This window comes from Ciconia boyciana, chromosome 3, assembly GCF_034638445.1.
Source record: "Ciconia boyciana chromosome 3, ASM3463844v1, whole genome shotgun sequence".
NCBI lineage: Eukaryota > Metazoa > Chordata > Aves > Ciconiiformes > Ciconiidae > Ciconia > Ciconia boyciana.
The window spans coordinates 30,168,300-30,186,729 of record NC_132936.1 but is presented as its reverse complement, the minus strand read 5'-3'; the positions used below and the strand labels follow the sequence as shown (position 1 = coordinate 30,186,729).

The following is an 18,430-nucleotide window of genomic DNA, read 5'->3' as shown; positions in this document are numbered from 1 at the left end:
CTTCCCCAAAATTATTTATTTCAGTAACATTAACTGCAAACATAACTGTACTGTGCTCTGGAAACACTCAAGTTATCTGTAAGATCAAACTGCTACAAGAGCCCCACACCTATGAAGGCATATAATAAACTTTCGGAATCTTAATCATGAGGGAAAAACATAACCTACACACACGTGCTTATATAGGCATAAACTTGTTCTTGGATATTATCAAGTTCACTATTCACAAGTAACAAAAATAGACTTTCAGAATAATTTTGGAACACCTAAGACAAAACAGCTTTTTGAAATAAAGCAGAAGAGTTTTGAAAAGCACATCATATTTGGAAAACAAACCTTTAGTATTAAAGGGTACTGCATGCCCTGCACTTCACTGAAGATTTACAGCAAAGCTAATCACATTAATAGAAGACCTAAGTCTGTTTAATTAGAAAGCTGATGCATCCTGCGTCACTGGTGAGAAGTAACACTGAGCCTTTTGAGCCCTCTGATCTTTATTTTATGACACAAACACAACTATTTTAAGCAGTTGCATCCTTTTTCTGCCTCTCAGACACTGAGGAGAACACTACATAAACTTTTATTTTTTTAGGGACAATTTAGTCTTACAAGGGAAGGTTAGGACCAGAATGGCCACCAGATAGGCAAAAAAAGAAACTCTGTTACGCAAGTTTCTGTTGTAAAAGATGAGAAGGCTTCTCGCACTGTCAACAGAAACCACCAGAAGACACTTCTCTTCCAAAAATTGGTATCGGCTTGTTTAATGCTTTGAATTCATAACTGAGCTACAATTTTCTCACCTTTAATTCAGAAAATAGATGCCACTGAGGTGGTTATTTCAGTAGCAAATTTTGTCCTATCTTTCCCTGCTACTTTATACTACAGAAGATGCTCCATAATAAACAAAACACAGTTCAACTTTTATAAAACCAGCTCCGGAAATACTGTATTTCCGGAAATACCTCAAGAAACATCTTACAGTGAGATGAGAGCAAAACATCTTAAAATATAACAAAGAACTTGAATCCTGATGAACCATAGGTCCACGCAGGACAAACTGAAAAATACTCTACTTACAAATACATACCCTAAATTCTGTCCTCCCACAAATACTTCACTCAGTAAAATGATCATGCTTCACTGCCTTTCATCATTATACTATTATTATTCTACAACATAAACAAGTTGCTAGAGTTAATAACTGATTTTTTCATTCTTTGCAGTAAATATAAGTACCTCCGTTAAATACTCGAAAGAGCCAGAAACTGGGTAAGCCTTAATAACAAACTTTGCCACTGAAGGCATATTGATAAAACCCTTCCAGATGAAATTCAGGCGTGCCAGAAACAGACTTTCACATTCCACAGTACCAGGTGTTTCTGACCTGAAAAACGACAAAAAAACCCCACTTTGTTTAGAACATGATATATCATGCAAAATCATGTAAATCATAATCTTTCTTTGTAAAATAAATCATCTGTCATTAAGAATTTTCTTTTCCAGTTAAGCATACTTGAGGGTCAATGAAAAGAGATAGGCAGACAACCACGTTTCTCATCTTCCAGTGGAGTACAGGCATGTTACATGAAGGACCGTCAGATAAGCAGCACACTAGTTCACTACTGTACCTTTTGAGAATGGAGAAGTTATTTACTCCAAGGATTATTAAATGCTACTGAAGAGGATGCACAAACACACGTAGGTACTGCACACCCAGTAAGATCTTCCCCTACCACAGGGAGGGGAAGAGTAGATGACACATTGCCTGCTGGCCTACCTTCACCCCGCTCTCCTAGCTCCTATGTTTTGTTGCAACACTGGCTGTCTACCACCTGAATACCTGTGTCCCCTTTCCCTTCCCTTGTCTCACAAGCTGGCTCCTCATCTCGTCTCACCCATGCATCACTTTCACAGCTTCTGTGAGCGTGTCCTCCCAATTCCAATGTCAACTGTACAAAATAGCATTTTCCCCCCTTCAAAAAAAAAAAGCCACGGTTTTGTCAAGAAAGCAGCTGCAAGGAATAAGCTGAAAGACTTAAATAATTTCACAGGAGAGTGTTTCTGAGCCTGGGGAAAAGGTTACAGCCACATTTCAACATTTCCCAACATGTTGTTATCAAAATATTCTAGGCATGCTATTAGCAGTTTTAAGCTAGCCACCCAGTAGTACCCTATGTTGTGCTCTTACAGTAACACAGTAACCTATGTTTCTTTCTGTCTACACTAGAAATGACTGAATCTTCAGCAAGCTATTCAAAAAACAAAGTCCATTGTCCTCAGTAAAGGATCCCACGGTCCCAATAAAGGCAGAATTTCAGCACGAACTCCGGTCAATTCTAAATAACTGGAAGTCAATGTTTTTCTAGCAACCCCTTCCTCAAACCAGAAAAAACACAGCCTCATAAGTTGCAATTCCCTCTTTAGTGGGTAGCAGAGTAGAGTGTGGAAGAAAACAAAGAGGAAGCTGACAGTAAATATGGCAAATTCCAAACAAGCTGCTGTTAACCGTCATTTGTAGAAAAGTGGTGCTTTGAGATTTGAAACTAGCCTGATTTATCAGTGTAAATGCTCTGTTAGAGCAATCTCAAACTCCCTAGCTTTATATATACACATACACAAATACACACACACACACTCATTTAACTGCAGCACTGTACATACTACATTCCTTAACAGCAAAATACAATATGAAATCTATATTCTGACTTTTTTAATGTTAACTCAGCTGCCTTTTTAGGCCTTGTTGCACCAGGAAACATAAGGTAGTTTACTTCTCCCCAAAAGAAAGTGTGGTAATTAGAAGTTTGTAATCATAGCAATATATGTAGTATTATTTATACAAATACACAGCATCATTTAGTCCAGCAGATAACCCCATTCCTAAAACGAGGTGTACAACTTCAAGTACACAAATGGATTAATTAAATGCCATTTAAAAAATTAACTTTAGTCATAATAGCTTAACAAGATTAGTAACATCTTTCATTTAAAAATACTGTTTCTACAGTTTATATTACTTTGGGAGAGGTGTGAATGGTGATTTTGATGAGTCTTGCTTATCATCTTCCAGTAATTCTGAAGCTAAAATACTTGAAGTTGAAGAAAGCGCATCTGCAATGCTCTCCGCTTCATTGTCTGACTGCTTCCGTGCAACTCCAACAGACACTTTCACTTTTTTTGCAGAAAGATCATCAGTAGGTGGTGCCATTCGGCCTGCAGAAAATGAATTGCAATGTTTTTTATTTTTTATTAAAGAAACAAAAGAGGACTTCCTCTTGAAGACGTGGAAGATGCACCAAAAATACTACATATTGCCATCGAAGTGGGATAGGATAAAGAAATGATACTTTTCATACATATTTACAATGTATAAATGTATACATGTTAAATATATTTATACAACATTATACATAAATATTGCCACTGTAATGGGATAGGACAAAGAAATGAGGCATCAACAATAGCACGTACACCCATTAAAGGGATTTCTTTCTCTGCAGTCTTTTTTTTTTTTTCAATAGAAGACAACTTTATGCCAATAGCTTATCATTTTAATATCGTCTCTTTTCTAAATTATCAAGTAAAACACTGCTTCCACATCTTTGTCAGCAAACTAGGGGGAAAAAACCCCCATTTATTTACATTCTTGAGGTATACTGAGATTTATGACTGAAAAGCATTATACAAACATGATGTATTTATTTTGACATGCTTTTCAAAATTACCTGTGCAGATTTTGCAGTTAAGATCGAAGAGATGATTTTTATGTTGACTTGTGGTGTCTGGAGATGCAGATTCATTTACTTCCTTATCCTTTTCAGCTTCCTCTGACTTCTCAAACAACTTAATATTAGGTTCCTAAGAAAAGTCAAACACATTTCAGTTAGCCTTTTTTTCCTCTGTTACTATTCCTAATATTGCTATTCATATTGCTTATATATTTTATGGTATTTTCTTCCCTTCAGACATAACACTCTCCCTTCAGCTGTATAGCCTAAAAAAGGCTACCACAAAATCTACAAATGCATTAAAAGAATGAATTGGTATTCCTAAATATATTTTAGATAAGATTTAGAATATTTTCTACTATTGCCAGAATTCATCATACAGTCATAGACACAACATGGAAAAAACAAAAAACCACCAGGCCTAGAAGTGAAAGTCAATGAAGATAAAAGAAAAATTAAACTCAAAACAGGCCTAACATATCATTACAGATCTGAACAACAAAATCATAAACAAACCACTTTACAACCATATTATCTATGAATTAAATATACTGCGTTGCAGGTTTTCTTTTCTACCTGAATTTCCATAACTTCCTCTTGTTCTTTTATTGGTGTTTCACTTTCAATTTCTATTTCTCCTTTGTGAGTAATTTTTGTGATAGGTCTTCTTTCAACTTCCCTCTGTTCCTTCTCAATCATTTCAATTGTCTGCAAAAACAGGAAGTTATTTATATTTACTTCCATACAATAAAATTCAGAAATCCACAAATCTAACAACAGAAAACAGGATTGCAATTAGGAAACCCTCTAGGGAAAAAAAGAATGCATTCTTATTTTGCAAGTGTCAAGCAGTTTCATAAAGCAAATGCACAAGCAGTCGGTCTAACTTCACCTACAGTGCAGTGAGTACTTAGCAGACATGTATTTAAGTTATAAAGCAGACCTTCAACACTAAATTTAGAGATAGGTAATTCTGATTTTCCAAGAGTTAAAGAAAAAAAAAAAATGCATCAACTCTTTTCCCATAATAATAGGGACAATGTAGGACATAATACATATAGATTTGTATCATTTTTCAGGAGCTTGGTTTTGAGTACATAAACCTAACGCTCTACCTCAACAAAAATGTATTATTCAAGTAATGGATGTGCTAATTCTGATCAGCACTGCTGCTTTGCTCTGTCACAAAAAAATAAACCACAAACCATTATTTCAAAAATTGCTTCTTAAAGCACATTTCTACTTCTTAAACCAGAAACAGTTTGTGTTGGCTGTCCCCAATATTTTAAGCCTGGTTTCATAAGGAAATGAGGATTCTATGATTGCTTTATCTGTCTGCCAAATAGCTACAGTTACTTTCGAACACATTGGGAAAACTTCGAAAAAAATTAATAAGTAGTGGTCTCAAAGTCTTGCTTAAATAAGAAAATGAAAAATACAGCCAAATGATACATTGCTATTTATTTTACACGTTGTATTCCATTTCAAATTCTAGAAATTTTGAAGTATTTCTCTGAAATATTTAGGACCCTTCAGTAATTTTTGAGTAGCATACGCTTTTGTTTTGAAGCTGTTCCTCAGGGCAGTGGAATATTGTTTTGTATGGTCTGTTTTCAGTATTTTATTGACACTTATAAAAATAAATGTAATGAAGATGTCCTACAAAAGATGGGCTTTAGATAGCTACAGAATAAACAAACTTTTCATGCCTTTCTAGGCCCTCAAAACAACTTTGAAATAATCGAATAATTCAACAGCTGTTTTTGTACAGGAACTAGCAAAAAGTTGTCATGATTCATAAACAGGTCCAGTCGCAATATGCAAAGAAAAGGAAAAAACCAGGAATAATTAATGTTGCAATGCAAATCGCACTCTCTAAAACAGCATCCCACTGTACTGAATCAGTTGTCACTGAACATTCTTTCATTCTGAGCACACAGAATTCAGGAGGATGAACTTCCATCTATTCTATGTTACATTACCTACTCATTAATTTTTTATCGGAAGTCATCTGATATAACCCACAATTCCTAGTATCATAAAACCCAAACACAAAATGCATACCAGTTAACACTACCCAAATTTTGTGCCTTTCAGTTCCATGAAGTGGCATATAAATACCAAAGATTCTGCCAACACAAATCCAGATGTTGTAAACTAGAAAACTTGATGCTGTAAACTGGACATTTCTAAGCAGCTGCAGTTAACTATCATCGGACTAACTGCCCAATAAACATGGTAATACCTAAGAAAAAGGCATATTCTATAAAAATAATAGAGCTCCTTATATTCCTCCTTCTCCTAAATTGTCAACACAGCTATAAATATAGTGTGACTTTCTGTTTCAAGGAAAGTAATGCTCTAACTAACCTAATAAACTTCCCACACTTTGTTGGGGTTTTTTAGTTTGGGGTTTGTTGTTTGTTTTTTCCTTTAGACTGCTTTTCAGATGGGCAGATCAAGTTTTCAGCTTCAGGTTTACTTCTTGGTGGGTGAATTGTCATGCTCCATCAGTAAGTTATAAACAGCACCAGTTCAGTTTGGTTTGTCCAAAGACATCTCTCTCCTTTCTAAGAAACCGGTGTCTATAAAGCTCCAGCTAGAGCTTTAAAATCTTGTTGGAAATAAGGACAAAGAAGTCTTCATTCTTGAGACACAGGAAACAGAGCAAGCAGCAACAAAGTTGCACAGCAAAGGAAAATGCATGGTTTTCCCCCTTCAGGAATTTACTACACTTCTTTCACTTCTGTCCTAACAACCCCTTTGGGTTTTGAATACTAAGTAAATTATAGAGATCCTCCTGATTAGTCAGAGCTGCATTGTGCAACATGCATTCTGTTCTTCCTACATACACTTAACCTGAAAACAGAAGTTAAATATGCTTAGGCAGTCAACTAAACAACGTAAGTTGACAAATCTCACATGTCTGTTTTCTCTCTGTCTCCAAGCAGCCAGTTCTTTGGAAGCCAGTTCTTCTGGGCTCATTTTTATTAGATGGTCTGGAGTAACCTCTCCTTTCAGTACTTTCTTAAATAATATCTAGAAGAAAGAAGATAAGTTAACTACCACTATCAAGACAAAAACAGGTAACAGCAGAAAATAAAGCAGAGAAGCAACATACAACATACTCTGTGGTTTTGTAATTATCATATGGTTTTGTAATTATCTCCCACTGTAGGAAGCAGTACTAGATTTTATAACATAAACCCCTTAATTCCAGAGCTCCGTTTATTCTACATAACAGAATGTATCTACATATACCCTTAATGATCAGATGTATAAGTAACTGTTGTTCCAAAGGAGAAAGTCCGTTTATGCCCATTGCAGCAGTAACTCGGACTTTTTTTTTGTAAAGGTGCAAATCCCCTGTTTTACACAGCAAAAAGAAGCTAGTATTAAAGAGGATGTCCATGCTTCTTGACTGACTGAACCGAATTCCTAGGGTAAAAAAACCCCACATAATTTAGCAGTATAAGCAGAGAAAAGCCAGTGACAGAAGTTAGCCCGTTCATATAATTTAGAGTTGGCTAACTGTAAAATACTATAGGCAAAGCAACTTGATCAGAATAACTGATAACAGGACAAAAGATAGAAGTTGAGGAGGTATGATGTTGAATAATGGGCTCATAGAAAGCAGAAAAGAGTGAAGACCAAGCTTGAGAAATCTGAGTATGAAAAAGCACAGCGAGACAAGCTACTGGATAGAAACAAAAATAAGTGCAGTAAGCAGGAAAGAGCGATGGGGGGACAGGGACACCCAAACAACAGATTAGTGGTAAAGACAAACACTTGAACTAAGGAAGCTATATCCACTACACTTTGAAACCCCACTATAAAAAGTACACTGGGAGCAAGGAGTTGAATTAATGATGGGGAAAAAGCAAAAAAGAACACAGAGAACACTGAGTGCGCAAGAGGACAAACAACATCAAAGAGATGCGGAAAGATACAGAAAAAAATAACAAACAGGATAAATAAATTGTGAAAGGATTAATAATGTATCTATATAGAAAACTGTTCCTTTAATCTACAGCAAATAAAGGATTTCTGCAAAGCACAACAGACAAATAATACATACATTATTTTTAGGATCTTTTAGATTGAACATTAAACTTCTGTATTTGTTTTTATACTTTGAGTCAGTGTCCCGAAAAAAAGAAAACAGCTCTCTTTCAATCCTTGTGGCAACTTTTGCTGCTCTCTCTTCGGGAATCTTTAAACTGGAGTCTGTCAATCTGTGAGAGAACACAAGGGTAATTACCAAATGCTTCTAAATAATTAATATTTTTTCTCTGCCTTCTGAAAGAAAATAATTACAAACACAAATTAATAATTTCATTTAATAATATATCTTTACCTTTTCATCAGAATTTCCTTAAGAGACTGCTTGACACTTTGTCTTATCTGATCAGCAGAAGGTTTGGAAGCTGGCACAGCTGGCAGGTGTGTTGCACTAATGGATCCCTTCTCATTTTTCTTTTTCTTAATTTCTTGTTTCTCATGAACAGCTATGAAAACACAGAGACTTAAAAACTGTAAGCTACTCAAGCCACTGCTATAAACTTTTACTGTTGCTAGATGTTATGAAGTTTTATTTTTAAACTGCTAAGAACTGACATTCAAGGAGAAGGAACGGATTCACAGGGTTGTTGGGTTTTTTTCTTATTTGGTTTGGATTTTGTATTACATAGCTTAATCCAGAAAAAACTTCCTTAGCAGAAACAAACAGGACTTTTAATCTTTGACTTAAGGTATTTTCTTCTACACTGAACCAGGATGACCAGTGCTTATTAGCTCGATCTAAAGTAGGATTTTTGACTCTGAATTTTTGTAAAAGCATAGATTAATTTTTCTATGAGTAAACTGAGAAATAATATACTGGGAAGCATTTACTATAACCATATTAAACTTCAGTTTAAAAAAAGCGTTTTTCATTAAACTTAGCCTTTCTGTATCTGTTAGCTATCAAAAGTATTTCAATTACAATAATCTCAGCTTCTGATTCAGGTAACAGACACTCTTAACAAGGCCTTATAAGATTTGTGTCATAATACAAATAACAGAAATTTCTAATCAAATTAAAATCATTAAAGCAAAAACCCCAAATTCCTTCAAACTTTAATTTTCAGAGTGTCAACTGAAAGCTCATTTGTCTCAGCAGGTGAACATGTCACTAATTTAGAGCAGTAGCCTTCTATTTATGAAAGCAATGGGAAATAAACAAAATTAATTTATTTACTTTCCACTCTGAAAAAATAAACAAATTGAATACTGAGTGTTTGATGATAAAAAGAAGTATTTAGTTATTATTACTTTCACCTACTGAGTGCAACTTAAAATGTATTAATGCCAGAAGCAAACTAACTACATTTTCAAGTAGCTATAAAAAGACAGATTTTCTTTTCTGTGGGCAGACTGTGTGGTTGGATCATCAACTCTCTCATTAATGCAATTATGATCCCTATCAAAATTACTGATTTTCCCTTCCTCACCAGCAAGGTGGTACAGACTTGAGACAGCTGTTTGCCACTCTGCACTGTGATCTCAAGTATGAATATGCTAGGCTTGTTAAGTAAGGCAGCTCTAATAATGCTTTCATTTGCTCACTATCTTTTTTTGCTCATCACCTCCTCAGAAGGAGGATGAAGAACTGGACTAAAACCTTTTCAAAGTAGTTGCCTGAGGGGGGCAGGGGAAATGGAAAACCTCCACATGCCAGCAACATTTTGACAGTTTCAACCATCTGAAAACACAGTCCTGTAACCTGGAAGTGATGGGCAAGATTAGCAATAAACAATACCACTATAAGCATAATTCAAAGCAGTTAAGAGATTAAGACAAATGTGCTGCTTAATAATTTTATGCTAATTGGCCTAAATGAGGCTGCCAAGCCTCCCCTCTGTTAAAAATAATTTTTAAGATTAACTTCTATTCTGAAATCATCATTGTAAAAATCTTTGTCATCTCCTAGTTCAATTAATATATTTTAGAACAATTCAATTATTTCATGGATGCCAAAGACTCACTTCAGTTCATGTAATTTGCAGTTAAAAAGGATGTCAATTATTTTGTGACTCAGAATCTCAAAGGTGAACAACAAGGTGTTTGAAGTCTAAAATATACCATTCAGTATAAAATACTTATATTTAGATTTACATTTAACCCTGGCATTGTTTTATTCCACCAAAAAGAGTTTCTAAAATGCATCAGCATTGGCAAAAGACCAGAAGAGCAGATTTTTTATTTTTTTTTTAAAGACAAAAATTCAAAGCTTGAGTTTAGAAGTTAAAGACACAGTTCTCACACAAAATCTCACTACTTTTGCTGCTGAGATTTCAGTCCCAAATGACAACAATTTCATATTACCATGACCTCAGAAGAAAAATACTTCCTGGAAGGGAGCTGGAGAGGGGAAATATGTCCCTTCAACCTTTCAAACAAAATTTAGATGAAAATCTGATGGCTCAGTGTGCAATATAATGTTCCCCCTTGAAATGAGCCGATACAAGTATTTGTCAATTTGTGCAAAAGACATCAGTAAGTCAAAGTATAATTTATATAGCAATTAAATCACTTTTAGGTACATTAAGTATTTCATAGTATTTTATGGAAGAGTATTTCAAAGTTTTCTGCAATGTGAAATAAAGTTTAATACAGAGATGTCTTTGTGCACTTTTTCTCCCATTCTTGATTATGTGAGCATCCTCTACTATTCAAACAGGAAACATTCACACATCTACACAGGAAACATTTACCTGCTAAATAAAATTTTAAAAGAAATGAGAAATAAAGATCATAAAGATCATGGCAACAAACAGCTCTTCAGATCACCATCACGTGGTTTGAAAAACTGAAACTATAAAGAAAGTCATCATTCTTCACTGAACATGTATGTGAATTACAGTGTGGAGTACTCCACCAAACCTCACTACCTGATTTTGTGGACCTTTCAAGCACACTAAGGGACTCTTTATTTATTTTTTCATTTTTATCTTCAGGGGACCGCCGAGGAATTACAGCAGTTTGTGATCCTTTTCGAGCAGGAACATGTTGCCCTTTTTTAGTATCCGAGTCTCTAGACTCTGACAAGTTCTTCCCATCACCAGATTCCTGAAATAAAACATTTACATGTTAGCATGCTACTGAATGCTACAATGAACCACTACATAATTACCACACATTTTTCCCATTTTTTTAAGTATACTGTATAATGAATTCCTTGGATGTACATACCATTGTACAATATTTTCTAAAAAGTTACCGGAATAATATCCCAAATTACTGCCAAGTATTGCTTAACAAGCTCTCTGAAATATTGGCCGAAGACACATCACGGGCAGTTTGCAGTTAAGCTCTATGTTGAAACCCACTATGTTTTCAGCTATTTTAAAAGGTCAGGGATACCAATGAACATCCCTTAACCAGTTTTAGCCATGTATCCGCAGGAAGTCCCTTACGTTCAGAAAGCACATGTAAACCAAAACTAAACAGAATAGCTTACATGTCAGAATTACAACAATACTATTCAGAAATAAGACAAAAAGGATTACTGATGATTAAGTTATGATCAATATGACACTATATACTAAAAGAGTCTAAAGAATTGTAATAAAGAGATCTCACTGCTCTTGCAAATTATCCTTTGGTTAGTAAAATGAGACACAAAGAAAGCAGAAAGGCCCTAATTAAAGTTTTAGGCATTTTCTTCTATATACAATCTGAAGTTAAAACAATCAAAACTAAAATACTGTTTTCATATTGTTTTACAGATATTTAAAAGATCTGTGGTTTATATCATCCAGCACGTTGACAGATGTCCTGTAAAAGTGTTTAGAAATCTGAAAGAAAAATGCACAAAGTTCTTCACCATTTTTATATACACCTATATATGTACAGGTGTATATACATGCACACATATAAAGTGTACATAACCCTGCTCAATATAAGAGGAGTTTAGCAATATCATCTCCAAAGAGTCAAGCCAGTTAGAAAATGAAGTAACTGAAAATAATAATGGAGAAGTTTTATATTAGATTCACAAAACTGTTTGAAACATGGTATTTTAAATGGCAGCGGGTCAGGAGGAAACTCCTACTCCCAATAACTAACAGAACTTTTAAGCATTAAATAAGACTCACCCGCCTGAATATTTTGACTTTGTGCTTCCCAGTGTCCTCCATTTGCTTTGTTTTTTCAGTTGTTACATTTAAATTACAAGTAGGTATTTGCTTCGACATCCCTGGTTTTTCACACTCCATTGCTTTTTCTTCTCTATGGATTTCAAGTTTCACTTGAGTATCTGGTACACTTTGATCAAAACACTCCATTTTTTTGTCTTCTTCAGCACAGCATGTTACACACACATATTCTTTATCTTCTTCACCCATCTGCTGTGCTTGAGAAAGACTCAGTCCAACACAATCACCATGAAACCAATCATCACATCTACCACAGCCTACCATAAATCTGAAAACAAAATAAGACATAAGTCAGTGTATAGACTACAAAAGAAGATAACAGCAACTTAAGCAGAATGTAGTATACTTGTTTTGATCTGTACATCTCAACAATTCCTTCTTACCTGGTAAGTGATTTTCTTTGTAGCTTTACATCCATCTCCAGCCTTACGACATGGTATGATCTTCCTGAGAAACAGGGGTTTTGCTTTTTTGCCTTTTGCAATAGTCCAAGAGAATATCATAACCTCATTATGTTTTTTGTAACCTGCCCCCAAATCCTACCAACAGGATTTTTTCAGACTACTATTAAAAAAAAATTGATAGGAATATATAAAAAAAAAAAATCCACAACTCTCAAAACCAATCAACTTTTGTTTGAAAAGACCTGAAAGACTTGAAAAAAAAGTCTTCTTGCAAGAGCATATTATTCTTGCTTTCCTTCAAATATGATCATCCTTACAGCAGAAATGTATCAACTGCAATCTTCTACAGCAGTAAGAGATGTTTGAGTGCTCTGACAATATGATCAGTACAGAAACATCGAGATATTCTAAATGAGTTGGTATTTTACATCACATTCCTTAGACCATTATTACTGAATTACTAGTGAATATGGGGCCAGGAGTTTGGCTCCCAGCTGCATCTGGCTAGCTCGCAGTGACTGATTGGCTAGTTTTAAATAAGGTACATGCCACTTTTGTGTTGCTCAGCTATTTTATTCAGAGCTAACAGTTATTTAAAGAATGTTTCAAACACTAAAATGAGTATCATTTAAAGGACACTTTTAATCTCACAGTCACTGAAATGGTTTCATTATTTTGAAAGTTAAAGTAACTTTAGGTACAGATAATATTTCCAAAGTGTTGTAAAGATTACTTGGTCTAAAATAAAACCATAGTTTCTGACTATATTGCAGAAGCATTTTGAAAACTTCATTAGGTATCACTAGTACCTATTGCACTGAAAGGTACAATTTCCAGTGGAACTATTTTGGAAGGATGTGGAATTTTGAAGTTAGACAAGTTAAACACCTCAATAAATCTATTTCAGGAGACTTAATTGGTAGTAATTACTTTTTACAATCCTTTCTTATAATAATGAACCTAGCATCATTACTAAAGATCTGCTTTCAAATGATGTAGGAAGATCTCTTGCATTATCCACTTATGTTCTCTTTCCCCTTTTACATCTTTTTTTGTTTTATACTTACATAAAATATATTAAATATATGTACTATGATATATGTTGTCTGGATGAAGAAAATCCAGAAAGACTGCAAGTGTATTATGAAAACTGTGAGTGCTTTGTTAATACTGAAGAATTTACTGAATTATGAGTTTTTAAATCCCATAGAAGACAGACCTGAAAAGTGATTCAATGAAATGCTGGTTGTTTCAGCAATATATTCAACAAGCTAAATACACTGCCCTGCAAACCCTGTTTCTTTAATCTAATATCCTATAAATCTCTTCCATAAGATGATTCTAAGGAAAATTATTCCTAATGTATGTATGTTCCTATTAAGGCTAGGATCTACTATCTGCTGACTTACCTATATGGTTGCAAAACCATATAAATATTACAGAACATGCTTAGAGGAACTCTCATTCACCAGAACTGTAGATGAACATTCCAGATGGCTTGATGCAGGTACTATATTTAAGAAAATACAGGTACCTCAAGAGATGAAATATCTATTTAACAGCAGGTGTTTGAAACACAAGAGAAGGAAAGAAGAAAACATTGTGGCTTTATGTTCTATCCTTGCTTACTCAAAATAAATCAGGATTAAATTCTGCTGAAGTAAATAGCATTTTGATGCAAAATGAGTGTGAGAAGCTTTAAAGCTCCAGCAGTTTGAGAAAAAGGTCATTTCCAGCTTCACTAGCCTATGATGCTGTTTGCTAGATTTGAATAAACCAGTTTTTAATCTAGTTTGTGAAGAAAACTGTTTTCTCTTTTTTTCTTTTTTCTGAGCTGCAAGTACATTTTTAGTATTAGTCATGACTAGCAAACAGTATCTGCCCATCTACTCAATAGTTTCAATTAGAAAGGCAGAGGTTCCTTCACATTTTGTCAGTACCTCAATCTTTTCAGATCCACGTTCCAGCAAAGTGAAGATACAGGAAAGGTAACATTAGGGGACAACTGCTTCTGATGGTCTTACCAGAGTAATACCATAACATTCATAAACACAACAGGAAAACAAGAGAGAAAAAATAGGACTTTAACGCAAAGATGACTGCTCCGTTGTGAGAACCTGGAGCCAAACACATGATGGCAGGAAATACAGCACAAGTGCCTGTTTCACAACTGCAAGGATCCACAAGAGGATGCTTTACATAGGATACAATCTCACACCATGGCAAGAAAATATTAGTAAAGCTTTGGGAATACCGAAACTGGTTACAAAAATTCCAAACATAAGATTTTTCTACAGAGATGGAATAAGATCAAAGCATACAGTCAAGTGCTTCTTGCTTAAAGGATATTTTAATGTACTAATGAATGAATGCCTTTTGGTTAAAAATAGAAGGAAAACAAGAATACACCGTCTTGAAGCCACAACTACGACTTGAATTTTTATTAAAAATATATGGGTTTTTTTTCCCTGTTTGGAAATTCAGGCATTGGAGACTAATTTGTTAAATGAGCAAGGCAGACTGCAACCTTTAGCAACCAAAACAAAATTTTGATTATTTAGAAAACAGACTAAATTTGCAAAAAAGCAGAGATGAACTCTGGAGACTAAAATACACAAGATGCTGCATATCTTCAACTTTAAATTGACAGCACATGGAATTTTTCAGCTTAGCTCACACATAGTAAGTGGGCAATAGGGATTGTATATGAAGAGTAAAGCACCAGATAGGCATCCAGTCTTACATCTTTATTTTCAGGTCTATAAAAAAAAAAAGGTAAAAAACCTGTAATGAATTCGGTTCACAAACAGATCATTCTTCACTAAGAATATACACCAAGATGGACAGATGTCATTCAAGCCATCTTAAGTAAACTACTGAAGATGGAATATCTATTTGACTTCATTCCAGTCTTCACAATAAGGTTTCAATTACACTATGTTTAAACACACACAATAAAACTTCAGAATTCAGGATTCAGAAACTAAGACTACAAAGAGAATCTGGAAATGTCCATGAAGTCTGTACTACAAAACAGAATGTAGTATTTACAATTGTCTTGCTTAAACCTAGTTATACAAAATGGTAATAAAAATACTGGTGTTGCCTGCCTAAAAAATTCACTATTTCTACTAGTATTTTCAAACTAGTCAGCTGCAAGACTGTGACTTCTGAGGCTGGGAGAGAACATACTCATTTTGATACCAGTAACGTAAATAATCCTTTTTACCATAAGGCCACCTTTACATCTTTATCTATTTCACTCATCTGCACACAAAACAAAATTATGATTTGTAACAGCAATTGTAACTGGGTAATGGGCAATACTCAAAGACTAAAAAGAGGAGTCAAGGGAAACTGAAGCCTGGCTTGAAGGATCAAGGATGTCCTCTTGCACAGCTGTCAGATATGTGACTGAAGAGGTTCTGATATCTTGGACTATTAAAACACCAAAGTTTTTGACTGTAGATTGCTTCATGTTTGAAGTGCAGGAGTTTTACCCATGTTGTAAGGCTGGACTGGAAGATGTAAAGCTGAAAGAGAAAGAAAAATGTGTTTTAAAATATTAAATCATGCCACATTCAATAATAGAATTGCTTTCACTGGACTTTAATATAAAAACAATTTTTTTTTAAGAAAAATCTAAAAAGAGCTGAAAGGTGACAGTAGACAGTACTATAGTTCATTGGGATCTTTGCATAGAGTATGTTATTGTTTCATTCCTTTTAAAGAATCCTCTTGGTAGTCCACACATCAGTATGAAAAGATGCACCTTAAAATCAGAAAGTAATAGGTGACACATAAAAAGAGACAATAATTAATGCAAACCTTCCACAATCTCTCTTAGGATTGGGAGATTTTCTTTGGTGTGTTATTTGTAGTAAATTAAATTCATCTGTTAGATGAAAAACTCAGGCTTAGATGATTTATTTTCAAAATATACAGGCCATGTTTTAAAATTAATTTACATACATTCAATTTATGTAACAAAAACAAGTTTCCAGAGAAATCCATTACTGTGAAGTAAGATTTTACAAGTAAAATGGGCAGAAACCATCTTATTAATCAAACAATTGTTTGTTGTAAAGCTATACTTGAGTAAAACAAAAGACAAAAAATTGGGAACTGTCAGAATAGTTCACTATAGGCCAGTAATCAGCATTTTAAGATTAATTAATAATGTGAGGTGCGTTGCCACAGAAAATAATTTGCTTCAGAAATAATTGCCTCTCTTTAGTCCTTTGCATTTGTGGTACATAGCATAGGGTAAACACTGCAAGAGGACGCAATCTTAGGAAAAAAAAAAAGGGCAAAACAAACTATTCAAAATGACACCCTAACCCTGAACTCACCCTAAGAGCAAAACCATTGTTCATGCACTTTTTAAGGACTTAAGTATTTAAAGCATGTCCCACATCTGCATTTCCCCCCCCTTAATGGCACTGTTCACCAATCTTCTATACAATCTGTTGTAAATTTGTATTAACATTACAGCTGTGTCTCAGCTGCATTGATGCTATAGTCCAGTCAACGTTAAAGCAGAGACACTGCATGGAGGCAACTGTTTTTCCTTCAGCTAATAAAGACGTTACTAGTAGAGAAGATATTCACAACAGCTTTAGAAGAGCTTTTGTTCCACATCAGTGAAGTAGTATGGGCTCGATTCAAAGCTCAAGTGAAATGAGTGTTTGTCAAAAAAAAAAAAATTTGCACTACCTTGTCAGAGCACATATAAATGAGCAGTTTCTCGTTTGCTTTTTGTACAAGTCTAACACAGGTGACATGATTTGTCAGGTTTTGATCTTCTAGAAACAAGAACCATCTATTTTCAAAGAAACACTATCAGCAGATCTCTTTACATGGAATTTGCATTCAATGACTATTCAATGAACATGTACTAGAACTAAGGCATCACAATTATTCTAATTACTGTTTCTTGTGAAGAATGTTGTCACAACAATGATTCATTTACTGTATATGCATCCACCCTTAAAAAAAATATGCACATGTAAGGGTGGTTATAAGTTTGGAGCTTTAATCCTCTTCCTCAACCATTCTCTTCTGTATTAGCTGTGCAAATTACATGATCACCTGGTTCCAAAATAGTTTACTGAAGTATTAGCACTATTTTCAAAAAACAAATGTCCTAATAATAATCTTTACTTCAGGAAAAAACAGTTTTCAGATTTTTTTTTTTTAACTGCATCCATCAGCCAAAGTAATTTCATGTATTACAGTTGTGCAGAAACTTTTTAGTGATTATGCATATGCAAGAGATCAGGAATACTGTATCTTTGCTAAATCAACTCCTGCACTTTCCAATTAATTGCCTTTTACAATATTATTAACTTTTCCTCTATATTAAAGCAAAGTTGAAATATGGGGAAAAAGAAGACCCTAAGTAAAACTCTGATCCTTCATCACTTAATTTTTCTGTGAGCTCTGAGAAGGCCAGTTTGTGTCTGACCACACAAAATGCATGATCAAATCCCAACCAACAACAAAACAAACAGAAAAAACCCACAAAACAGCAACAAAAGAGAACACCCAAACTCCCACAGCCTATTAAAAACCCCTTACTAGAATTGTAGAAATCAAAAGAGGAAGTCACCAGCAACAAATTCAAGCTACAAACTTCCCTTGTGATATAATGCTTTCTAGAAAATTTGCTTTGAAACAGAATATCTCACATTATGTACTACAAAGTATTAATCAGAAATTAGGGGAACTTCTTCCATTAAAGAAGACAGACTGAAGACAAGGAGACAACCTGCAAAACATCAGTTAGGCTTTGCCTATCTGTACAAGCAAGGAATGAGTTCAGCCCTCCAGCCTGCAGAGAACTTCAACACCTACAGTGAAAACTGGAGAAATTTGTAATATGAGCCCCTACATCAGAAGGATGTATATGATGCATCCAAGAAGAAATCTTACATTAGCAGATTTCTCAACATCTGCAGAGTTACCATCTTCATCTAGCTCTATGCCAAGAAATTAAATATTGTTTTCTTCAACTATCTTTAAAGATCTTTGATCTGTCTTCAGGAAAAATAACTATTGTTTGTGACAAAGCTTAGTATTTTTAAAATCAATTTAACTC

General features: G+C 34.5%; 1 protein-coding gene across 9 annotated transcripts in view; it reads right to left on the bottom strand.

The window, feature by feature from the left end:
- The window catches only part of PHF3 (PHD finger protein 3), a 53,324-nt gene that overhangs the window by 7,146 nt on the left and 27,748 nt on the right, over positions 1–18,430 (bottom strand). For 8 of the 9 annotated variants that reach the window (XM_072855239.1, XM_072855243.1, XM_072855240.1 and 5 more), the window contains 9 exons: positions 11,867–12,194; positions 10,661–10,838; positions 8,086–8,236; positions 7,807–7,963; positions 6,651–6,767; positions 4,305–4,436; positions 3,726–3,858; positions 3,018–3,213; positions 1,237–1,384 (listed from right to left, as the gene is read on the bottom strand). In XM_072855239.1, coding sequence (XP_072711340.1) covers positions 1,237–1,384; positions 3,018–3,213; positions 3,726–3,858; positions 4,305–4,436; positions 6,651–6,767; positions 7,807–7,963; positions 8,086–8,236; positions 10,661–10,838; positions 11,867–12,194 — 1,540 coding nt within the window. Of the gene's footprint in view, positions 1–1,236; positions 1,385–3,017; positions 3,214–3,725; positions 3,859–4,304; positions 4,437–6,650; positions 6,768–7,806; positions 7,964–8,085; positions 8,237–10,660; positions 10,839–11,866; positions 12,195–12,309; positions 15,830–18,430 lie in introns of those variants that run through there. The other variant, XM_072855246.1, reaches the window with a different exon arrangement.